Below are 26,214 nucleotides of genomic sequence, written 5' to 3' on the forward strand. Positions count from 1 at the left end.
CTCTTATGAAAATAAAAATCCCTTCAAAACTAAAAACAACAACTGAGAATAAATTAAATACACGCCTTAGACAATTGTATTATATAAAGGCAGCACCTATTTGCTGGCAAAGTTTTAAATAAGTTCAGCCACTAAGCCAATGAAATCTGGAAGTTAGTTTGGCAGCTCTGGCTTCACACATACAGAAAAAGAAACCACCTACAAGTTTAAAGAGCAGAAAAGTATTGTTCTGCAGTATCAAATAAGAAATGGGGATATGAGGGGATTATATCTATCACAGTAAAGCAACCAGCAAAAGCCCATTCAATTTACCACCTAACACAAGCCCTTTTCTCAAAGCTACCAATGCTTAGCCTTCCCTCTTAATGTTTTAGATTTGTGAGTAACAATTTGGGCATTAATGCCATTAGAAAGACACTTGACACATTCCAAACAGTCGATAAATCTGGAAAAATACAACACTTACCAAAGATAAAAATTTAAGCATGATGATTATTACATAGCTTATGTATACAGGTAACAATGTCCAGCTTCAGAGAAAATGCTAAGTTACATGAGCCAAAGCAAATCAACATTTAAAAAAATAATAGTACAAATATAGAAGGTTAAAATCAATGATTTAATCAAACACTTGCATAAATTAGTCACTTATTTAAACTCAGTGACTTTAAGACCAATTCTTCCAAGGCAATTCTTTACAGCTATTTATAATACAAGAGGTTTAGCTGTGAGTCATAAACTGACCTGTGATTTTTTCTGCTGCCCAGTACTTTCCAGAAGTCTCCAGTATCCAGGCTTCATTTCTGTCCACAATCAAAAATGCACTTTGGAAAGTATGGCATGAACTCCCATCTTCATAATAATTTCCACCTTGTCCATACTCTTCCAACAAAGCAACTATTACATCCAATGCTTCTTTAGCTGTTGCACCTCTTTCTAGGCCAAGTCTGTAAGAAAAGGGTAAAACAGAGATTCAGACAGACATGTAACAGTGAGGCCTCCATAAGTTATTCATCTTAAACATCAGCACTGATCTGGTTTTAAAATATCGAAGTGTCAGGTATGCCTAGCGTAAGAATTCTTGCTTTAATGGGTTACTAGAATTACAGGATGAGATATAAATTATTTAATTTGTTTCAAGTCTTTATTGTCTACACTGGTTCTTTATTCTAAAGCCTATCATAGCTGTTTTTTAGTTTTTTTTAAAAAAGAGTCCAATTACCAACCAACAGCCTCATCTGCACTCTAAACATGCAATGCTGTATTTATCTCCTCCCCTCAGGCAGAATAAATTTGAAGGACAATTTGCAAAAGTCTTTTTAAAGTAACAGCTGTATGCAAGTTTGCTTTTCTGTACAGAAGAGTGGGAAATTGCAAATTAATATTACCAGAGATCAAAAAAGGGAAGGAGTACTCAGTATTACAATCTCTCTACAACCTCTCTTTCTCAATGTTCCAACATTTAATTGGCCATGGAAGCTAGATATATGTTATCCTTTGATGCATACTGCACTTGTGCAGAGTCATGCTTCAGTGTTCCTGTTGAGGCTTCCCCCCAAAAAAGTTTAACAGTTAAACACCAGATATGGCTTTTGTCTGAACTAAGAGTAACCATATGTCTAAAAGAACATGATTTTAAAAGGAAGTTTGAGCAAAGCAAGGGTATTTTAGGGAAAAGTAAACTGAGGCATGAGAATAGGTTTTACAAAGCTATAGGGAATGACCGTATCCTGCCTTTAATAAATGGGATTAAATAATCCCTTGAGATAATTTACAGCCCTAAGTCAACAACAAAAGCAGTAACCAGAAGAGTCCAAATCAGACCTACAAATGATTCCACTGCTTCCAAAATGCAATTACTGGTAATGAAGAAATGCAGTATTTCCCCAAAAAAGTATATCCATGCCTCCAACCTTTGGGAGTTACCTGGATCAGTCCAAAATTTCTCTGTATTGGTTATGTCACCTTAGTATTTTCCTCTGTGTTTATCTTTCTCTAATAGCTCTATGGACAAAGTCATTTTGACTGACAAATAGTTCCAAGAAATTCACCTTTTTAAGTTTAAGTACTATGCTAGCCCCTTCCATTTCCCTGGAAATCACATGACAAGAAAACACTACTCTCCTAAAAAAATCACAGTACACAAATCACGTCCTGATAACTTGAATACAAATTTGTTGATCTAAATATTTTTCAACCTGATCTCTGCACTAGGCCTGCTTTGTTAAATAGTTGGCCACTATTAGCCTTATTTTAGGTTGAGTTATTGAAAGCAGTGTTTCTGTCTCTTTCAGCAGCATCTATTTATCACTTAGTGACAAAGGAGAGCCAACTAGAATTTTAGGTTCTAACTTACAGTGACAATTTCTCCCCCATCACCATCTTATTTTGCATTTATAGTCTTTCCCTCCTGTCTTGTTTTTCTTATTAGCTGAAACTTGTTTTGTATTGTTGTCTCCATTTTTAGTCCCTCTGCATTTATGTTATTCCTTCATTCTTTTCATTACTGGTGCAATTGCTTTTTCAGAGCAATACAGAGATGCCAGTCTTAACACATACCACAGACATAATTTAAAAGCTAGTCCAAAAACATATCTTATTTATTCCCTAAGAACAACTCCAAGAGCTGTCACTGCCACAGGTAAATGAATGGGCTGACAACTACCCTAGTGACCATATAAATCAGTAGATTCAGTGATAATCTGGTTCCCTTCTCCCCAGTTTATGACCGAAAGCATTGGTTTATAATTAGATAAAAACCAGCCAAAGAGACATAACATCACACTAAAACTTTTAATAATGTCTCCCTGAAATTTTCCTTCTGAGATGGTTATAGTCCAGCTTTCTCTGTCAAAAGTACATCAGAGATTCAGGCTGAAGAACCACTTTTTAGATAATTTTTTTGCAAATGGCTCCAATGTTACATTTACTTCCACTTAACAAAGGCCTGGGCTCTGCTTTTGTTTGGGTGCTCCTATCTGTCAGTCACAAGGGACAGCAAAAAAACAAAGAAAACAAAAAACTCACCCTACGCAACAACCACCCAGCTAATCTCCACAAAACTCTTAAGTCTTGCCAGTTATCTTGGCATCAGTGCACTGGGTAACTGCAGCATAACCCTTCCACTAACACACTTCAGAGTGCCGTTCAAGGCAAGCTGGAAGAAAAGTTTTAAGTAATTTCACTCCCAGGTGACAGCTTGAATTATTCACTAAGAAAATTTCAGACTTAGTACAATCCACTGTCTCAGTACCTCCAATATGCTATCACAGCATATTATGACCTTGTTGAAACAACATTATCTTAAGCTTTTCAACTTCACATATCAGTTACAGATGCAGACTTTCCAAATGAAGTATCTAACATACATGTTGATGACATTCTACTTTATTCAGTTTTGATGTCTCTAAGGAAAGAAATTAGTAAACAAATTAACACCATTTTAAAGAGCATTCTTGACTCCCTGCCAAGATTGGCATCTCTGTGTGGCTCTGAAAAAGCAATTGCACCAGTGATGAAAAGAACAAAGAAATAATACAAACACATAGGGATTAAAAATTAAGATGATGCAAAAATAAGGGTGTATTTTACAGGTTTCTTCATATATACCTTTTGTATGATAGTGTTGTCCTGCTCTAACTGTATCAGCATAAGTGAAACTGTACACCATCTCTTCATATGAATGTACTTGCCTACATAAACAGGTGCTTTATAGAGGCGACTGTGCCTCAAAAAACCCCGAAACTGCAGCCACACTAGGAAGAATATCTGAAGAAAATCCTGATAAGCTAACCAATGCAGCAATACTGGTGCAGCTTTCAAAGACCAGGTTTTGAATAAATCCCTAGAACAGAAAAGAAGCATTTCTTAAGAATTTGTGCTGGAACCTGTTTTCTCTCAATCTTTCTGTCTGTTGTGACTAGGTTCATGTTCCCCATTTAGACAAATTGTGAAGGGGACAAGCTGGCATGGAATAGGACCAACTTCTACCCTTCCAGTCAATTGCACAAACTTTAATAATTTCTTAAGAAACATTCATATGTTCTGACATGCTGTGATACACTATCAAGCTACAAATCTGTAGATATCTGTCTGTCCTGGTTTCAGCTGGGATAGAGTTAACTGTCTTCCTTGTAGCTGGTAGAGTGCTATGTTTTGAGTTCACTATGAGAAGAATGTTGATAACACACTGATGTTTTCAGTTGTTGCTAAGTAGTGTTTAGACTAAAGTCAAGGATTTTTCAGCTTCTCATGCCCAGCCAGCGAGAAAGCTGGAGGGGCACAAGAAGGTGGCACAGGACACAGCCAGGGCAGCTGACCCAAACTGGCCAACAGGGTATTCCATACCATGGGACGTCCCATCTAGTTTAGGAACTGGGAAGTGTGTGTGGGGGGGAATCGCTGCTCGGGGACTAGCTGGGTGTTGGTCAGCAGGTGGTGAGCAATTGCACTGCGCATCATTTGTACATTACAATCCTTTTATTACTACTGTTGCCATTTTATTAGCGTTATCATTATTAGTTTCTTCTTTTCTGTTCTATTAAACCGTTCTTATCTCAACCCACGAGTTTTACTTCTTTTCCTGATTTTCTCCCCCATCCCACTGGAGGGGGTGAAGTGAGTGAGCAGCTGCATGGTGCTTAATTGCTGGCTGGGGTTAAACCACAACACTGTCTTAATCCTCCAATACAGCAGTATACTAGGTAACACAGTTTTCAATCATCAAGCCAGCAGCCAACAAGCTGCTTTTAGCTAAACAAGCTAAAAACTTTGTGAAATACATCTTTACTGATGCCCATCATGATCTTTAGTGAAAAAAAAAAAAAAAAAAAAGCAGCTTTGTCTATGATGTTGCAGGATAAATTTTCAATTTCCTATTTCAACAACAAAACATGGTGACTTCATAATTATACCATGCTGCTGAAAGATGCCTCTGGCCTGTTTAATGCCATGTGCTCTCAACACCCACCTACAGCCTTTGCCCATGTTGGCTGGATTTTAAATCCTAACTGAAAAGTGACAATTCCAGATGAGTTCAAAGAGAGAGGAAGTCACCCCTACAGAAAAAGAATAATCACTTTAAGAGAATGTAGAAGCAAACTTCTAGAGGAGCCTTAACATTCAAGCCAAATTGGATTCTACTACCTGGATGGTGTTCCTGGATTGACAAGTCTTATGCCTGCTCTGAAGAACATGTTTCAGAGTATAAACTTCTTAGTTTCTTTTACAAGCCGCTAGTCATACAAGCACACACAGAGTGTCATCCTTCAGCTAAGATCTGACACTGATGCGGAAGTCCAACATATACATAGGTATGAGAAAAATTTGGCCAGCAGAGATGTGCATTTCTTAATTTGGCTTAAAATGCCTCAATTTATTTTTATTCCAATAAATCCTGAGTGATAGAATTAGTCTGTTCTGCAGATGGGTAAAAAGAGGCAGAGCTGGTGCCAGCTGCATCATTGCAGCCTGTATGACTGATTTCGTACCTGATGGCTCTTTATTCTATGAGGTGATCCAAAACAGGTAAGCTTAATGCAACTGGCCAAGTCTTCACAGTAGGAGGAAGAATCACTTTGGCTGGAACAAGAGGCAGATGGTAGTCTGCAACACATCTCTAGTTCTCCTTGCCTGAAACACTCTCCGCATTCAAGCTACAGACAAATTCTTCTACAGATAAGAAAGAAGGAGGAGAGGGAGGCTAATATCTACAGGTGATGATCACTCGTAGTTTATGGCCAGTTTCTCCTTATTTTGATATCTCCTGATTTGCTAGTGTGTAAATCTAGAGCTGCTGGATGACATATATATTTGAATGTTAAACAGTATTTTGAGACTGCCACAACTGTGACAAAAATGAGCAGAACTCTGCATCTAAACCAATGGTTTGTAAAAGTTTCAAAAGTATGGTAGTAGGAGGGAAAAAATAAAGGTGGAGCTTGGAAAGTCACCTAACATATCCCTTTTCTTGACAAAAGTTTGTCCTACATTTTCTTAAAAGAGCCCTAGAGTCTATTCAGTCTCCCTTGATGCAATGAAACTCACTAGTCCTCCTAGGTATAGCTTCCCCACAGATTCCTTCAGTAATACAGTGTTTAGAGAAAACACCAGAAGAGAAACATAACCCCAAATCCCTCATGATTTTTCTCATTGGTCAGAGTCTATAGACCTCTGATCATATTTCCCATTTCCACTGCATTTATCCAACTGGCTTGTATTCCTCTTCATTATGGCAGCTGGAACCAGATACTGTATTTCTGCAGAGACATCGTTAGACAACATTTACAATTACAGTTTCAGGCAGCTATACACCTAACAACAATTTCTTCTAATTCCTGCTTCCCAGCTTGCTTAGGAGAATACCTTCTAAGGTTTTAATGCCATCTTAAAAGCCAAGGTATCTATTTCCTATCCACTCTCCATAAAATTTGTTAACTTATTACAGGAGTAAAGTAGAATGGTTTGACAGGATTTTTCTTGACTAACAGTATTGCACATTTATCAAGTCCTTGATATTTAAGCGGGTTTTTTCCCCTTCAGGAACTGAGGGTAAGCTGGTCTATAACCACAACTCTCTTTAACTCTATTAAGTATAGCCACAACTTTTAACCTTTTCCAGTCATCCAGAACCTGTCCCATCTTTCACAAGTTCTCAACTAAAAAATAAGAATCCCCCTGAAATTGGTTCAGCCTGCTCATTAAGCATCCTAGGGCAAATTCCAGCAGGACCACTGGATCTAACATTGATTCACTTAAATAAGCAGTTATTGTCCTGTTCCATCTTTAACTAAATTGAGTCCATTTGCTCCTTTTCTCTTTGTAATAAGTTTGCACCATTTTCTCTTGTTCTTTCATTTTCAGCTTTCTTCCCCCCCCCAACACTCCTTTAAATTCTCTTCACTACAAGATCAGCATGCAGGCTGAGACTTACAGTGCAGCACAAGCCTTTTAGGCAGACAGCCTTCAATGAACAGACTTACAGGAGTTTGTTTGCCAGCATTTAAATAAGGGCAATGGTTTGCATTGGAATGCATGGGCTGAAATGAGGCATAGTAGTTTGTTTATGCCTACAGTTGGCTATAAGCCCAGGATAAGCTTTTTAGGTCAGAGTAGGATGTTGTAAAGTAGGGGAGAATGCAGGGCACACCAGCAATCTGACGTTACAAATTAGTTAGCAGTTCCTTACCAACAATGTGATCATTTCTCTTATCCTGTCAGAATAACCACTGCTAGAATGTAGGGTAGGTAGACAAGGTAGGTTTAGTGAACCCACATTAGACTGGTACATACCTGGTAGCCAAATCCAGATTCCAAGTGTTAACTCAGCTGTGTCTGCAGCTCTGCCTAGATAGGTCTCCTGCCTATATTGTTTTAAAATCTCCTAATGCCACCACCACAAAGCTGTTACCTGGTATCATCATCTAAACCTTTGTTGTTTGAAAGGCTGGTCACAGCTCAGCAAGCCACCTACCTGACAAGATCCATTCCAAGCAAGGCTTCAGATTCAGAAGCTGGTTCTCTGGTCACGATGGCTTCATTAGCTACACAGACTCCATGCTCATTAGCTCCCATTTCTGCCCCCCAAAGCCAGGAGGGCCTGCTCAGCACAACAGCATGAGTCTTCGGCACCTGCTCAATCTCAATATACGTGCACTGCAGAGAGAGCAGGAAGAGAAAAAGCAAAATAATTGCATGCACTTTATCTAATGCTGTGACTGAAGTAACACAAGACTTCAATGTACAGACAGGACGCACGTTATTTAAAAAAAGTCCATGTTTTGTATATGAGCGGGGAATTTTTTTAAACAACTTTTAACTGTCATGCTTTAACCTTTACAGCCTTACATTGCAAAAGTCTGGGAAAATGCATCTCTCTTGATAGTTGCAGGCTTCAAAGAGTCAAGTAGAACCCAAGTGCTAGAATAAGTGGAAAGCAGCAGTAGACAGACTGTACTGTTACATTAAAGAAACACAGATCATGTTTGTACATAGTAACAACATCGAACCATTCTACCATTTCAGCTAAGCACAATCTCCAGTACTTTATTAAGTAATAGTGTAACAATGGTAACTGGACAAAGTACATTAGAAGGCTTCCCTCTCTCCTGCAGCTGCCTCTCCTGCAGCTGCCCCCAGGACTGAGACTGCTGGTAGAAAGATTTAAAAAAAAAACAACAAAACCACAACAACAACAACAAAAAACAAAAACAAAAAAACCCCCACAAGACTTGAAAAGATTCAGTGGAATGCTTTGATAAACAGTCACAGGAAATAAAACACAGGCATTGTTTTTTGCTTAAAACTGATGTTTCTGCTATTTTAAATGGTCTACTGTAATCAGAGGTCTGTGGATGTATTCTGACAAGTCAAAAATACAAAGGAAGGCTGCAGAGAAGTCATTGAAACTGCAAGGAACAAAGAAACTATATGTTATCTTTCAAATATATTTACTTTTCCCTTGCTCTAGGACTTAAAAACAAGCACTGTTTTCCCAGACAGCATGGCAGAGAGCTTGATCCATCATTAGATCATTGGCTTGTACAAGCCATAGGAACAGGCTTTACATTTTTCTACTGAGGTCACATTAAGTTCTTCAAGGACCAAACTCCACAGACTTTTCTTTTGAGGAAACTGAAACTGTCTGTGGTATTTATGAGACAGTTCTCAGTGTCCAGCATTCCTGTCATAACATCTTCCTTGCAGGAAGTAATCTGCAACATTTTTCTGGAGGAACATTTGGTCAGACATATCAAAGTGAGCAGGATGAGCAGAATGGACTTGTGGACTGAAAGTTGTTTGCCATGAAAATGCATGCTGTGTCTATATTAAAACCTAAAGCCAAAGGAATCAGTCCAAGATTATTAGCAGATTAGATTATTATTTTTTTCTAACCTGTCTTTTCCCCTCTAAGCATTACACAGCATGATCATCTTCAGCCTCCAGTCTTGAGCAATGATTTTTACAGTAATAGTCTAGCATGCAATTAAAACATATAACAGACCATCTTTGATAAGAAATGGCATTTTTAAAGCCCTTCACTCTGACCATGCAAGAAGAACACAAGAAATGAGCTTGCGACCTTCATTAGAAATTTTGTGCAAACAAGTCAAACTCCCATCTTTCTATAAAACAAGGCAAATTATAGGTGAAATGAGAGGATGATTTCTCATGCAAGATACATGATTAAAAAAAAGGGGGAGGTATGGGGAACTTTTTCATTCTAAGGAATTAAAAATAGAGTAGGGACATGCTTCCTCTTTCCTTTCTGCTGTGTGCTTAATTTTTATTTTTGGCTTAGGCAATAAGACCCTGGCAGGGACCTATCTACTGTATTTGTTGAAGAAAATCCCTAATATTTGACTGAGCTGTTTGACCAAATTGCTTATATAGTAATACACTACGATTTTGTAGAGGCAGATTCCTCATCTACTGAAGTGCAACAACATCTGGCACCGGCCAAGAGCTAAGATCCAAGTAACAGAAACACTTTATACAGTTCACCCTTTGTTTCATTTTCTAAACAAACCATGCCAGAGCAGCTATTTCTTATCAAGACTGCCCCTTCTCCATTTGACCTGTCAGCAAGCAAATCTCATTTTTGCCATTCTGTGCAAATTTTTTTCAGAGCTTTAGCTCAGTGCTGTTTGGATAAGCACTTAATGCATGCGTGTGAGTGAACACACAATAACTGCATTTCCTGGATGTGCAAAGGAGGAGCTGCAGCTGCAGGAAAAGGGGTTGGGCCAAGTACCTTCCCACATTACATGTGAAGACATGACCCAAGCAGCTATCAGGAGACAAGTCTGCAGCCAGACTGACATCAACCCCTGCACAGCACAAGTCTTGGCTCCCTACATCTCTTAGGTGGTCAGCTAGCTGGAGCCATCCTGCAGAGCCATCCAGGACATGAACCTTCTCAACTCTGCAGCAGAAAGCAAAAACCTAGAGGCAGTGTGGAGGAGACTTCAGCACTCCATAAACCCCCACTTGCACAGCATTCTCGGGCTGAATAGCCCTATTATACAAGCTTGCTTACACTGACACTTTGATTTTCTAGAAGGAAAAACGATGAAAACACTCTGAAAAGCAATAGGCTAAAAAAATGCTGAACGTCTTTTCTCTGCAAAACATATTCTGGCTATCCTTGCTACCAAATGCTTATTACTTGAAGCCTCATCCCAAAATCAAGCATTTCCAAAGCTGCTATTCATTATAAAGATTTTATTGTCAATGGTAGCAGTCGAGAAAGGGGAAAGAGAAAATTGTTTGCTCCTACTTGAAGGATGCAGAGCATTCTGAAAAAAGTGCTTTTGTGCTTTGTAACTATGTAATCAGAGGCCAGAAAACATTCAGAGGCCTCTCTGCGCACCTCAGAATACAGCTGTCGCCTTCTATATTGCTTCTTTACATTCCCCAACTGAATGGCAAGTGAACATGGACCATATTTTCATGTTGTTATTTTCAGCTTCCATAGAATAACTCATGTACATAGACAATGTTCAAGCTTTATTTATATAAATTGCCTTAGAAGACCTAAATAACAGAAAATCATTCCAATCTGATAGTAGCTGACAGGCCTTGTAAAACTACCATTGACTCAAATTCTGTTCAACAGTCCTTTGCCATGGTTATTGACGATGAAAAAGCCTTGATGAGATTTTACCTTCTCATTAGAATTATTTACTCCAGTAAGCAGAAAAGTAGGCACTCAATAGGACTGATGCATTAAGGGAGGCATTTGGCTCATATTTGTTAATAATAGGTACGAGCTGCTCAAAAAACTAGGGTCCAGTTGTGACAATAGATTATTAATTTTTAATGTAAACCTCCCACTCTTCATAACTCCACCGCCCACCCCCCGCCCTTAAAATAACATCAGAAAACACTGTTCCAGATAAAAGAATACCTTCATGCAGGAAACAGAGGAACTGGGCTATCCACCTGTAGCCAAGACACATCCATTTTAAAGGTAGGTCAACTAAACCCAGTCACTGGATTTGCAGCACACCAAACCACTGCTACCTATTCCACAGAAATCAGAACACATGCTTATAACAGCTCAGACATGGAAGGAAATAGTGGGGGAAAGACAATAGTATCCACCAAAAAACCTCACTGGCCACTAGATCTCTAGAAAAGGGAGCTCAGATGACAAGATTTCAAAAGCAAGCACAAACCACAACCTCCCTGTCCCCTCTTCTACACCCTACCAATCTGGCAAATCCCTCCAGCACAACAGCATAGCAGCCTGTTCTACCGAGAACTGTGCCAAACTAGGCAATGACAAATAAAATAGACATAAGGTACTGCTGTGATTCTGCTTGCTACCAATCCTGTCTTTAAAATTCCTGAAGCATCCAGCCTCAGCATTTCCCAACACTAACATTTTTCTTTGAGTATGAATGCTAAAAACAGAAGAATACTGATACATTTGGTGGCAAAGGCTGTGAGTGAGTGGTGTCAGGCTCCATTGATTTGCTAGAACTCCAGCCCTGAAAGCAGCATAACTGGCATCATGCCCTGTGACAGTAAATTCCTATCAAGAAATATAAAAGTAAAGAACAGAGACTTCACATACAAGAGACGCAGCCAATAACTTTAAAGAGAATTTAGCAGGCTGGAAACTAATGATGTTTCTTTTATTTCACTTATGGTATCAAGAAAAGAATCTTACCAAGGCAGTTCTAATATAGTACAAGGCACAAATGTACCTCCCACCCTAGCTAGGGCATGCAGATATGTTGGAGGTATTCCAAAAACAGACATGACAGTCATAAGCACAAGAGATTTCTTCTTTCATTAATGAAAAGAAACTATTGTGCAGCTGCTACTGTACTCAGGCTGCAGAAGCCTGATTTGTAGCCCCATCAGTCAGGTCATTATGAAATATCAATGAAATCACATTGCCTTCAGCCCTAGATAACAAAGGCAATAGTCAGGGAATGTTTTAGAAAGAAATGATCTTTGAAGAAGGGCCGTAAGACTCTAGATTACACAAAGAGATTCCCCCACACCACCTCCTCATCAGATCCAGGCTCTAACTTGGCATTAACCTTTTCTTAACTACTTCAAGCACTGCTGTACCATAGCATGTATTTGAAAATAGGCAAAATATCTGTACTATTGCAGTAACTCAAGAAGTTGCACCACAGCTGCTTTTAACCCCTTCCAAAAGGGGGACGGCAAAAATGTGATGAGGCAGTCTCACAGACTGCTGCCTCTGTGGCCATCTAGACATCAAGACTGGCAGCCTGGTTGGAACTGCCTAGAGAGGTGATTCCACAGGTGACATGGGCTACCTGGGCCTTCCCATCATGGTGAAGTGGGGGACTGGAAAGCTAGAACATGGTTGTTCAAGAAAGCCCCGCAGACTATCTCCTGTGGACGTGCGTGATAGAATTTGTTTTACAGATAATTCTTTTGCTGCTTATTTACAGGAACAAACACAATAGAGCTCAAAGGAGTGGGAATAACCATCCTCTGAAAAGAGAAATATGCAAGCAGTAGCATGCAATACAGAAGATGTGGCTAGCTGATGCTGTTACCACTGATTGCTTATGCACCAAGCAGCACTAAGTATACAGTGAAAGACACCTGGATGACTTCACAACACCCATTAAGCTCGGCTGTGAGATTTCCTCCTAGCAGCACAACTGCTGTGCTGCAGTGGAGGGGACAGCCATACACCAGGATAAACCTAGCCTGGGTGCATCTCAAGTAGTCAGGCCTAGTTCTTAGCAGTCACATAGTCAAACCAGAATGGTTAACAAAATCTCTCCAGTGCCAGGATGAATCCTCAGGTAGCTAGCTTTCAAAAACATACTTTACTTGTATCCTCATGTGGTAGCCAGATATAAACAACAGCAGCATTTACTAAGTGCACAAATACAGAACAAAACCAATTTCTGCCACAGTAGAGTGCCCCTTACTTCTTCATATTAAGAACAGGTTTTTCCTTTTTATGAAGGCCCTAGTACACTTTACATAAGCTTCTGTATTTATGTATTGTTCCTAGCTGTTTCTATTCATTGCAACCAGTAACTGTAAAATTTGAATCTGTATGCCTCTGATCGCCAGCAATGTCTTTTACCTTGAAGACTAAGGATGATAGATTTTATTCTAGAAAAGAATTAGAGAAGCTAGAAAAAGCCAAACAGTTCCCTTGTCAAAAAGCAGAACTGCACACCCTCTGACCTACTCCAACATACTTTACGAAGCCACCAAGGAGCCTCAGGCATGTAAGCCACAGTATGGAAATGTGCTCAACAAAATGAAATATAAAAATCTTTAAACAAATAAAATACCACAAAGTGCAGCAAGGTACCTAAGGCTGAGAACACTCCTCTGGAGACACTATATGTCAGAGCTGATTTAGCAGTCAAGAATTTACTTCTTGTTTTTTAAGTTACAAATCTAGCAGTCTCCTGGGTGATTAGCAAAAGTAAAACTGAAATAGCGATGAAGCTTATTAATTTAATTTTTTTAAAACAGTAAGAAACAGATTTCAAAGAAGCCATAAAAAGCCCACAGAGATATCCTTGGAACTCTCAGATATCCTAGGACTGATTTCTTTGCTTGGCCACTTTGAAATACCTGCTCACACATCTGTTTTGCCACAAGTAAACAGTTTGGGTCAAGACAGGATGGTTGGCAGTTTTTTGCCCCACACAATTCCAGCACTCTCCCTTCTCTTCCTTTCTGTTCCAATTTAAAAAAAAAAATAAAAAAAATTACAGAGATTAAGAAAAAAAATAGTTCAAGCTAACCAGTTTTGCTTTGATAGCAGAAGGGAGCAAAGAAGCAGCACTCCTACAGTAAAAACAGAGGCTTTGAGAGGGCAGAAACATCCAAAGGATTATGGCTTCTACCTCTGAACTTCTGCCAGCTCGTGCATTGTGTTACAAGGCAAAGTCAAACACATTAGTTTAAAGGCCAGTGGCCTGCAATGGAGCAGAACAGAGAAAAAGCTCACATTAGCCAAGCAATAGACTCTGCTGTAGGCAGCAACCACTTTCTCTGTTTTATCAGTTGCTGTCTGCCTGCATAGGGCCTCTCCTCTATCTCTGTGCGAAGTCTAAAGGTTAGCTTAAACAAGGTGGCTTGAGGTAACCCATCTGACTGCAGGCTGCTTACAGAGCCAATTATCAGGTCTCAGCTGAGAGGCAAGAAAAAGCAAGTTCCTAAACTATCTCTGAATTGTAAGCTTTTAGATTACAACCTTTTTTATCTACATAGAGTAAATGAAAAGCTTCATCATGGGTACAAACACTGCTGTGTTTCATGAAGGTTTCCTGCAAGTCAGCATCTACCCATGGAGGTATCATAGTGGGGGTGCCCAGGTTCAAGTTCACAGCTGCAGTAACATGACTAAGTGTGACACTGTCAATCTAATCTGGAGGTTTCCCAAAGAGCAAATTCTCAGTAGATTCAGCTGCTGCTTGGCTTCTGTTACCAGACTCTGAACATCTTACCCCAAGATGTAATGCAGATAACACAAACAGCTGGCAAAAGAGGGAATCCAAGTATACCAGAACTAAACTATAGCACTGGCATGATGCCTGGTGATTATGTTACAAATACCAGAATTAAGATACCTACAGGAAATACAAAGCCAACTTTAATACAGTCAAAGTCTACTTTCCAAGCTTTATTATATCTATCTTACAACACCAGACAGAGACCCCTCAGTTAGTTTCAGGTGAGTTTTTATGTTTGCAGTGCTCAGATGAATGCACAGCAAAAAAATCTTACTGCTTCTCTGAAAACTCAGAGAAAGGGGAGGTAGGAAGGTAGCCTTAAAAAAAACAAAAAAAACCCCAAAAAACAAACTATTAAAAATACCCCCCAAAACAACTGAGGCATAACTGTGCCATGAAGTTTTAGAAAACACAAAATTCCTCCTACCCCACAGAGGGCTGGCTTTAAACCCAGAAGAGTGTTTAATATCAACGTATTAGAAAAATTTTGCATATTCCACAATTTGATAGACTTTGTTGTAGACTATCCTTTCTATTTTCTCCCTTCCACTCCTCCACAAGAAGTTGCATGACATTAAGATAAAAGAGCTTTTACAGATCCATACCAAAGCAAGCAACCATGACTATTTTCAAATCATGGATAAAAGTCAAATTAGAAGAAAAGGAGGTTGATCTAAAAGAAAAAAAAAAATCCACCTGGAAAATTCAGCTAAGAAAAAGTCATCCACCCAAGACTTCTCCAGGGGAAAGAAAACCACAGCAAGCAGCAGGTTATTAGAGAACAATAAAATTCTGGTCAGTAAAATCTACCTTAAAAATAAGACAGAGGGGCTTGCATCTTAAAACCCTTACAACATGAATTCTCACTAACACATGAAAAATTTTTAAAATCCATGTGTGGGGAAAAATGAACACACTTACTTTTAGTCGAAGAATTAAAAAAAGGACCCTATTTATGCTTAAGGAAGCAATATTTCACCTGCATGCACAAGTTTACTAGACTGACATTACAACAAGGAAGAGTGCTAATCAGCATCTGCCACTGCAAAATTGCAATGCAAGACAAGAACAAACTTTTGAGAAAGTTGTCACACACACACAGAACAGACCTTCATGAAAAGCCCCATTGTTCAGTGTCTTGGGAACCTGCTGACATGGAGGGAAGGAATTATGTTGATGAGTTAGCTGCAGGGTTACTTGTCTGGTAGATTGAGCCACAAAGATCAAGCTTAAAATGACTTGCAGTATTCACTGAATTCCCTTGTTTAAGGCCTTGCCACAAACTAGCTGATAGCTATATAGCATAGACTGCCGGATTCCTTTATGGCAATAATCTAGCTGAACTACTGTGCCATTTTTTGTTACATTGTGCATTATCACATTTGCAAACATGAGCAGCACAGAACATCAATAGGATACAGACTTCCTGAGAGTGTCTTATAAAAAAACCCATGTTGCTAGTGTGTTGAAAACCACCTCTTAACAGAAGTTCAGAATGTGAATGACAGTCATGGAGAAGTAATCAAAATTTGATACACTTTGGATTACATTACCTGCAAAGAATAGAATATAATGAAAAGCAAGTCCACTACCATTGCCCAGTGAAGGTAAAGGATCATATATCTAACATAAGAAATCAATGCAAATGTACAATCTGGAATGGAGAGAAAAGCTGTTCATTTGGGGGGAAAAAATGCTAGGATGGGAGGGAAAATTTAGTCAGAGGCACAAAGGATTACTGCCTTAGAAAAACAGTAGCATGAAATTGGTCAATCACATTTTTCCATTTGCAAAATCTCATACGTTTACTTTTCTCAGATATTTAATTTTCTCAGACCTGTTCAGTTAGTTTTAGAAAATGCAAGGGAAGGAAAGCTACAGCAAAAAACAAACAAACAAACAAAGAAAACCAACCCAAAAAAACACCCAATGATAATTGAACTGTTGGCAGTTTTCATGGGTTTTAAAAAAACAAAGTAATAATTCTGAATATGTCAACAGCTACATCTAGAAGCTCTGACACTCCTCTCCACTCCCCCTAGTAGCTAATTACCTCTGACAGCTCAATAAGTTTGCTTAAAAGTTGGATATAGCTTTGCATGCCTGCTACTTAAAAAATGTGAAGCAGCTGAATTCAAGCCCTTCCTTAAAGCTTTTCTTAACTTTTAGAGGTACCACTAACAGCACGCAAGGAATTAACAGGCTTTGTGCAAACTCTGCTTATAGGTAAGTATGCATTTGTCATAAGCCAAGAATAGTTTAGACACATATAACTCTCCCTATAACTGGAGAAATACATACATTTCAGCTAATTAGCAAAAACTGAACACCTTACTTCTGTTCTATCACAAAGAGTTAGCATGTTTGAAATTGCAATCTTCTCATTCACTAGTGTCCTTAAGTTCATAAACCAGCAAAAATCTAGAATCAAATCTAGCAGCCTAAAACTTGGATTGTAGAGCTTTAATTGATTCAGTCAATCTTTCACAATTCCTACAGCAAAGGGGATTATTATGATACTTTTTTAAAGACCTTTGAAGTGGCCAGTTTTAAAAGAAAATTTAAAAAAGGGATTATTTCTAAAGAGAATTACTCTACAACATTGATATTTGCTAGACTTGTTTGAGTGAATGCACTCTCTTTCTCTCTCTGAAGGTGGAAAAAAAAATCTTGAACTTTAAAGAAAAACTAACAACTAAATCTATGTTTAGGTCTGTCCAAAGGAGAGCAGTTAAAGGACTGTGCAAAGCTACCAAACAGCCTTTAGACCCAATAAAGCATTTAAAATCTGTATCTTGTGTTAACCAGCTTAGTCTACTCAAAATACCCATGAGGTTTTGTTTTTTTTTAAAAAAAAAAGACATTAACAATACTTTGTGCTGAGTGTGACAACAATGCAGAGATAAGTGATTACTTGCACTACTCCCAGAGCAACTGAAGATGTTTTATTCTGTGCTGGGAGGAAACAGGAAGAATTTTGGTAAACGTCTGGAGTCTGTATATTTCTGTACACCACTGTACTTGCAAAATCTCAGGCTAGCTAATGAAGAATTATGCAGTAGCATAGACTAGCAGAGGCCAAAGTAACCATCTAATTAGGGCTTAAGCCCCTAATCTAAAAAAAAAAAAAAAAAAAAAGTATTAGCCCACTCCAGACCCTTGTCTAAAAGTGCATCCTCACCACATTGCAACAAACTTTACCTTCATTAAAAAAAAAAAAAAAAAAAAAATCAACATTTGAAGGGGTACTAGGCAAAGGGATTGTGCTCCCCGCTTCCAAAAGGACTAGAAAAGAGGCTAGTTTATGACTAAATTCTATAAAATGCATTAAACTGGTTAATCGTGGGGTGGGAGAGAGATCATAATAGATTATATATGGCTTAATTATACCCTTCAGCGAATTATGACAATCTCAAAGAGTAAGATATGAGGCAAAGAGACTAAAAGAATCAAGTACTCTAACATTAAATTCTTGCAAAGTATTCTCCTTTAAGGATACAAACACTCCAGAGCAGCTTTTGGAAGTTCTTCTTCCACAATAACAGACTTTTTTTCATTTCCAGTTCTCTGAAGAGAAGCTTTAAAAAGACTGCTCTGAAGTTTTCTCCTTGTCTTATTGTCACACTTGTGTTCTCTATACTAGCACAGGTCTAGAACTGTGCTACCAATACAGCACTGCAATTAACAGCAGTTAGTGCTTTTGGACAGGGGGAGGAGATTTCTTTATATCCAAGATTAAACCATTTAATAATGCATGAGTTGTACTAGATGTTGTCAGCAAACAGAATGAAGAGAACATTAACTGTTAGAAAGAACCGCACCAAATCCTCTGACATTTGGAAGTTGTCCCACTTGAAAGAGAATTAAAACTGGCACTGGCCTTAGGACCTCTTCTGGGGAAGTGATGATTATATCCATAAAGGACCTGTAGGAATGAGAGACGCCAGCCTGGTGCAGAACACCTAGTGTCCTCAGCTTTCTGCACAGCCACAGGGACAGCAGGAAGCTAAACGCAGGGAACCTCACAGCTCCTGTTTTCCCAGTTGCCAGCCAGAGCAAGAACCTGTGGACTCCAAAAGCTCCTGACAGTGCAGATCAGGCTGTGTCCTTTGCTAAAATGGTTATCCACACCAATCTTTGTCTTTCATTTGGCTGCCTCAGTCTCTTCATTCCACCTTCACTTCACAGTTTTCCCCCTTCCTGTTGTCTTGTTCCATTTGTCCCCTTGCTTCACTCTTCCACATCTGCTTATCCTTTCCTTTCTCCTGTCATTAAAAAGTGAGGTTGCAGTAACAGACTATAATTAAAATTACTTCCAGCAGGGTCCCTTTCAACCTGCATCAGTGTCCAGCTTCAGGACTCCACATCCAGCTTGGATTTGGAGAGAAGCCACAACACTGAAAATTGACCGTGATGCAGGTGCCTCAACTGCAGAACAGGTCATCAAAACCAACTGTATGTACAAGAGTTATGTTTGGCTTACAAAGCTTATGCTCTTGTTTTCCTCCTCTCACATTCCCTCACCAGAGTGCAAGTTCTTTGAGGCAGAGATTTCTGGCTACCTGTTTTGCAACATGCCTAGCATAGTCAGGCCCCATTACAGCTGTCAAACAACCACCATGAATCAGAACAATTCAAGTGGCAAGTGACAAACTTTGAAAATTTGCTTCTAGTTCCAGTTAGCCAGGATATTTTTCCCTTAAAAGGAAAAGGCAAGCGATAGGGTACACAGTCCAGGAATCAGAGAAGTGAACAATTCAGCCTGTCTGCTGGAGAAAGTACAGATCATGGATTTTTCCTCAATTGAACAAAAAGTTACATTCTGAGTTTCACTTTCAGGACTTGCAAAAATCTTGTCTCTTCTCTACTCAAGAGAGGCTTGAGTGAAGGGAACAAGGACTCCACAGTCTGACAAGAGAACAAGACAGCAATCATTTCTTCCAATAATAGTAATTTCTCACAGTTTGAATGTAACAGTTCACCCTTACCTCAACTTTGCTTCCTGGCTCATGAGCTGCGGCAGCAAAGTAGACCACCTCCTGTACTTCATCCCTAGGCCGTGCAGAGTTCTTTCCAAACACCACCAGCCCATCTTTAGAACATGGGGGAAAGGCTACAAAACAGTAACTTGGGGGAGCTGCAGCCATCCTGGAAAGGAAAGGAGGAATAAACAAACAAAACTAGTGTTTGCTGAATTCATAATTGCATGCATTAGAGAATTATTCCGTCTACTGCTACTTGTTGTAGCTAAGAGACAATACATTCCCTCTAACTGTCATTTGGCTGTCCAATGATAATGGAAGAACAGGACAGCTCAAAGGAAGCTTATCTTGATTTAGTAAAAAGAATTACAGTAATTTTCAGACATTTTTCACTGAAGCCTTGTGAAGGCATAAAGGAGAGAAAAAAAGGCAAGATAACCGCACCTTAATGACTCTACTTAGTCCCCACAGAAAGAGGATATTCTGCACCGGAGCTGTTTGGGAACATATGACCTAGATGTATTCTGCTGACTCAGACAAGTGCAGAGACACAGAATAATTTTAAATAATTTATTCTCTCTGCTTCCATGCAGTTTAATATTTTAAAAAAGAAAAGATGAAATATGTTTGAGGGATTCCTGAGGGAAGACAATGGTGTAACTGGAAACAGAACAACAATACAGCACAATTATATAAAAAACTGTCTGTCAATTTATCTAGTCAGATCAGAGAGAGACTGAAGCACTAATTGCACTTTATTTTCACTGTGGTTTGTCTGCATTGCTGCTCTTACCTAAAGTTAATTGATTGCAGTTTAATTGTTTATGGAGGCTAACGTGAATATTCTTTAAAATGCTTACAGGATAGTACAGGTATTTTAAGATTTTAAGTGTTTGCAATGACAATATATTAATAAAAAATGTCAACTGCTTCAGGACTATGACACTACTATAGCTGGTCTTGTGCACATTGCCATATCCCACATTTTTTCCACTATTCAGGGAAACTTCTGGCACATATGCCTACAGAAGAAAAAGGTGGGGTGTTTACTGCTAAAATAGCAGTTAAACAGTTTACTGTTAAAATAGCATTCAACACAGATGTCTGAGATTTCTTCATTGATCTTATCATTGCATCAGAAATTCCAGCCCCAAAATGAACAAATATATTTCTCTTCTCCCTCCATGATATCCTGAACAAGTAAAAATATCAGCACACATTTGGACTCCTTAGAAACAACAAATACAATCAAAAGTTTCCTCTTGAAGGCTGCCAATTTATTTGAAAGACAACGCTGGGGGTAACGGTGTGTGCAAATCTGGGTTTGATCATTAACTTTTACATCTTTCAAACCATTCAAATGTGACTTTTTATTTTTCTAAAGCAGTACCATTTGAGCACACACTTCTCACAGTATAGCAGGCTTCCAATATTAAATCAAAGAAAGAATACCTTTCGGATAAAGGCTATAATCCATAAAGTGGTAATTGTGAAGAAAACACTTAAGAGTTTGGCTGTAGACTATGAACAGGTCACACAGGTGCTCAACCTTGCAAAAAAACTTCAAGACAAGATGTGTGTTAAAGGTGTCCTCTACCAACACAATGTGGGGTGATGAATTGTCTAGGGACCTCACACAACCTTTTAATTTAGGTGAGATTATATACAAGAATAATCAGCCAGTTGAGTTGAAAATGCATTAGGAAAAAAACAAACCCCTTTTTACAAGCAGAGTTTTGACCAGTGTGAAAGGACAAGGTACTATAAGCTGGAATGACTTCAACTGATAAAATACATCCAGCAGAGGACACCTACTTGCAGGCTTGCATATGAGCCACTAAGTTTCAGTACATTATTGGTTCTAGAGGAGTGTCTTGCAGGTAGACATGAAGACAAAACCCCACTTTAATTGCCACTCTTATCACTTTCAAGTCATTAAAGCATTTGTGATTAAACTGAAATGCAACTTGTATAGCATTGCCCAAGCTTCACCATTAATGAAACCATTTAGTATTTTGCTATGAATTATTCCAAATATATACATTTATTTCACTGTGTTGGTAATATCAATGTAACTACTTTCCAGCACCCTAAGAGTTCACATATACCTTCAGGTAAATCAGCATTTAGTGCTCTAAATTTGTTTTCTGATGCCTTGCCAGACCAGCCAAAATCTTGAATAACTTGCAGGCTTACTGTGGATCTCAGTATTCAAGAGAAATATTTTCTTTATTCTAAACAAACTAAGTGGATTTATCTGAAATACATAAGGCAGCTGAAAGACATTAGACATCCAACAGCCTAGAAAGAAGGGTTAAAGTGATACACAGTACTAATTTTTATTACATTAAGTTCTTCAACTTAGATACTGAACATATTGCCAGGTAGGTCTACAAAGATGAGAAGGAATGCTTCAGTACTGTGTTACTGAACAAATTGGAAGGTATCCAAGGCAGACTTTTACATACCTACAGACTGAGTAGGCAGGAGAAAGAATTAAAAACCTGTAGGTATCTAATGTTCAACAGACTCCTGAAGTCCTCCTTGGAATAAAGCAGGCTCAATAGTATTTGTGAGGTTTTTGATTTTTTCCCTTAAGTGTACCAACAGTTACTGAACCAAAACCAAATTGCTATTTTGGTAACACTTTTTAAGTATGAAAGTATTAGTAAGCTTCACTTCAACACACAGTGTATTTCATACAGGGGGGAATATAACAGTTAAACACTGCAAGCTGAATGTTACAACCTTATACTGAAAACATGATTGTGGTAAGAGTTGGTACTGGGATCTTAAATTATGTTTCTAGAGAAGGAAGCTAGCTAGCAGTCTACTACAGTTTAAATCTACTCAGTTTGCTAGGTAGCAGTTTTTCCTAGAACCTCATTTGGTTCATTTTAAATGTGACAAGGATGGCAATTTCTCAGATACACCCACAACCTGTGTTTGTTCAGAACACTACTGAACTTCATCTTCCTCCACCATGTAACTGAAGTAGTCTGTTAGCAGCTACCTATCTAAGCCGGACATTTCTAGTTGCCTACTTCATTTTCCTTTTTTCTTAGTTCAACTTCAGGTTGTCCTCATTCTCATTTTCATGCATTTGCCATCTCTTTGCTCTCTCACAAGGTACCATCCTGACTCAATACTAAACAAGCATCTTTCATCTACAGGAGGAACAGAATGCTCCTCCTTTACAGAACCTCTAATAAATCAGACTAACTCACAAAACCACCTACTGTTAATCCCTACTCTTTTTTCACAGATTATTTGCTCCTCCAACAAAAGGCAATCCTGAAAACCTTAGAAAACACTGGGAATTACTGCAAACAAATCTCAAAGAACACCTTGTTGCCCATTCACATAATTCTTTACCACAGAGCATGTTAGCATACAGGCCTGATTCTCTCAACAGAGCATACCTCAGAGCTACATTTCGGTGTAGACAGAGGTAAACCTACGCTTTATATCAACAGGCCCTAGATTTGATTGCAGACCCTTACACTCATGGATGGGCCACTGCAAGTTAAGAGAAACAGGGAGCATACAGTCTATTATAGGCTGTATCCAAACCCATTCTGCATATGAAAGCACTAGAAATAGACAGAGCTGTACATTATGCTATGTCACTACATAATAACTGCTGCAGTCTCAGGTATTTAACAGGCATCACACTTGATTGACCTAGAATTACAGTGGGGATAAAGGTTGGAAAACCACTTCTGAGCAACAGCCACAAGGTAATACACTCCACTTGCTATCTTCTTATTTGACAAAAATATACTACAGCAGGGATGCAATATTGCACGTGATTGTATTTTTTCCCCTGAGTCACCTGGTCACTATGGACTTAGCTTAGTTTGTGTTCACTACGAAGAAGTTTCATTTAACAAGTTCCCTTACTAAGATCTTCTCTCATTGTAATAAATCTCATTTACAGACTGCCAAGCCAAATTAATTCTATGAACAAATCACCATTACTGTCAATGGTAAAACTGATGAGCTCGTAAGTACTCTTGATGCAGAAAGAAAGGAGTAACATCCACTGGGCAATGTTTCACATTGTAATGTTTGGAGCCAGACAACAGGTACAACTATTATCAGGGTTTTATAAACATACCTGAACATCACTATACTCCTGAAATAGGGTGAACGTGGAAGTGCTATTGCCTAGCACCACCTCAAGAAAACTAACCCATAAATCTTCATAGACAAAATACTAATCTTCAGGTTGAAAATAGCAAGAATAGGAACATTTCACTCTAGAGTATTTTCCATTTCACAGTATGAGGATCTTACAAATGCTAACAGGTATTGAGGGGTCAAAAATTCTAAGTGGAACAACTTGCACTATCAGTGTCAAAATTTGTCAACAACTGGACTTCTAGAGTGGCCAACAAGGAATAAAATTGTTATTCTTTAAGTCTGTACATAAAGGTTGTGACATAATCTAATGAAAGCTTCATTTAGATGTCATTTTTCACTTATAAAAAAAGGAACAGACAAATAATGCTGTTATAGCAACGGACAAGGAGGACAGATTGCAGTATCCCATCCTCCCCTCACAAACACGTGACTGTCAGAGACTGAAGCCACGCTCCTAGGAGAATAGGGAAGGGCATAAATTATTCAGTGTATTTTGGAGCCTTCCCCCCAACCCAGGAAAATTGAAATAGCTATGTATCCACAACAAAGCACTCTGAGCTTAGCAAGTCAGAGTCCAAACTGGACAAAGGAAGATTTTCATACTAACTTGCTCAAGACTTTTTGGTTTTGGTTTTTTTGGGGGGTTGGTGGTTTTTTTTTCTCTCCCAGAATAACAAACACTGTGTACTGCTTCACTGAAAGCTGCAATTTGGTACTGAAATAATCTCTTATAAAGTTCAAGAATTTGACTGCTACAATAGAATTACTTCTCAGAAAAATAACTTTATCCTCTCATATCAAATAGATACCAACTCTTTTCAAGCCAAATTATTTTCCTTGTTTGCCAAAATACCCTGAAGGCATTAAGCATGAAGTAATTACTAGTTTTACAAAGTTACAAATTATGTGAAAACTCACTTGCCAACAGTAGCTTTCATAGTTGCATGTCTTATTAAAAAAAAAATACTAAAAATAAAAATTCAATAGTATGAACTATTAAGTTTTGAAGCTCTTCTAATAACTTATTGTTCAAGCGATTCCAAAGCTTATTTCTAAAACAGTAAAACTGCTTTTGCCAACAGCAAGGTCTTTTCTCTGTCTTTTATTTCAATTGGAAAACAAAACAATAGGCTTATAATGAAAGTGCAGCACTCACTAAGAAGCAGTGGGCAATAAAAAGAATTAGTGTGAGAAAACAAGGTCAAAAAATTTAACTTGAAATTTAACTCATGCTTATTGAGATGAGCCAATATTTGGTCTTCACACTTTTTTAAGTGCTGCTAACTTAATGCCCTGCAACTTTATCTCAAGAAAAGCTAAAGATGCCCCTAAAGTCACATATAAAAACCTTTTGGTTTTAATACAACTTAGGTTAGCTGGGGTTTCTGAAATGTTAATTAAGATTTACACCAAATGAAAAAATTCTGAAGTAGCCTGACAAGGCACCATTTAGGACATGTTAAGTGATGCACAGGTACACAGTTCTGCCCTTAATACACTATGCAAAAGTTTTGCTTTCTACACCAATATAGACTCTTGCCTAGAAATTTACTAATACCCAGTCACCGTCATGTAGAGCAATACCAGACCAGTAAAAGATATTACGTGAGAAGTCAGCTACTGCCATTACAGCTCCTCTGCACAAGAAATCAAAACAACACTCAAGTAGATATTAAGAAAAGTTCAGTGAGATCAAGCAGCCAGCACTGACAATAGAAAAGCATTCACCTCATGTTACTATGAGTAGAATTTAACTGTAAAATTTGCCTTGTATTGATATGATTTGACTCACAAGCTGGCAAAAACTTGGCTTGATCAAGCCAAACCTTCACCTAGGAGCATAATTGCTGCATTCATTACTCAGCACAGCTACGCTAGGCAAGTCTTCCAGCACGGATTGAACCACGAACAATACACTTTGCCTTCATTCAGCTTAGTGAGGTTGCATATGTACATCACACAAAGTCATCTTTCAAAGATTTTCTAAGTTTGTCTTCAAGAGTTTTGTTGGCGTAACTGTTGAGCTTTCTGAAGCACAGACATAACCAAAGTGTTGTACAGGGTAAAGTCTAAACTTCTCCTAACCTCCAGTTTTTCAAGCACACCTGTGACTGTCCTAGATAACCCATTGTTAATGCTGGTGATAATCAACATCATGTTTTCTAGACAGTGCGGGTGTCCACAAAAACAAGGATAGGAGGGTTAACACTGGGGTTGCATCTCAGACCTCCACAGCAGTTTTGTCAGAACACCAGTTTTACTGATCGTATAGCCTAATTTTCCACCCTCACTTCTAGTTTCTTCAAATTAATGCTTGTCTGGAACAGGTGCTTTAGATACCAGAAATACAGAGACTGCTTAACTTTCTTCTTGTAAGTTCTGAGTGCATTCTGGTGATGACAGCATTTTCTTTAACATTTATATTGCAAAAGAGGTTTGAGCTGCTTTTAAAGCCCAGAGAGCACATTAAACCTTTTACAAAGGCATACAACTTTTTTCTGTGTATTAAAGGATGACTTTTCCTCACTATATTTTGGGGTTTTATAAAACAAAAACCCAGCTGTGCTAATACTTCTGAACTATTTCAGTAATGTTTAAAGATTTCAATA

The 26,214-nt window shown here is 38.5% G+C and overlaps 1 protein-coding gene across 1 annotated transcript in view; it reads right to left on the reverse strand.

The window, feature by feature from the left end:
• The window catches only part of SCRN1 (secernin 1), a 43,302-nt gene that overhangs the window by 13,042 nt on the left and 4,046 nt on the right, over positions 1-26,214 (reverse strand). Inside the window, exons 2-4 of the mRNA XM_075051631.1 lie at positions 19,466-19,625; positions 7,472-7,653; positions 745-947 (exon numbers count right to left, since the gene is read on the reverse strand). Coding sequence (XP_074907732.1) covers positions 745-947; positions 7,472-7,653; positions 19,466-19,624 — 544 coding nt within the window. The 5' untranslated portion in view covers position 19,625. The remainder of the gene's footprint in view (positions 1-744; positions 948-7,471; positions 7,654-19,465; positions 19,626-26,214) is intronic.

This window comes from Buteo buteo, chromosome 2 (assembly GCF_964188355.1).
Source record: "Buteo buteo chromosome 2, bButBut1.hap1.1, whole genome shotgun sequence".
Taxonomy (NCBI): Eukaryota; Metazoa; Chordata; class Aves; order Accipitriformes; family Accipitridae; genus Buteo; species Buteo buteo.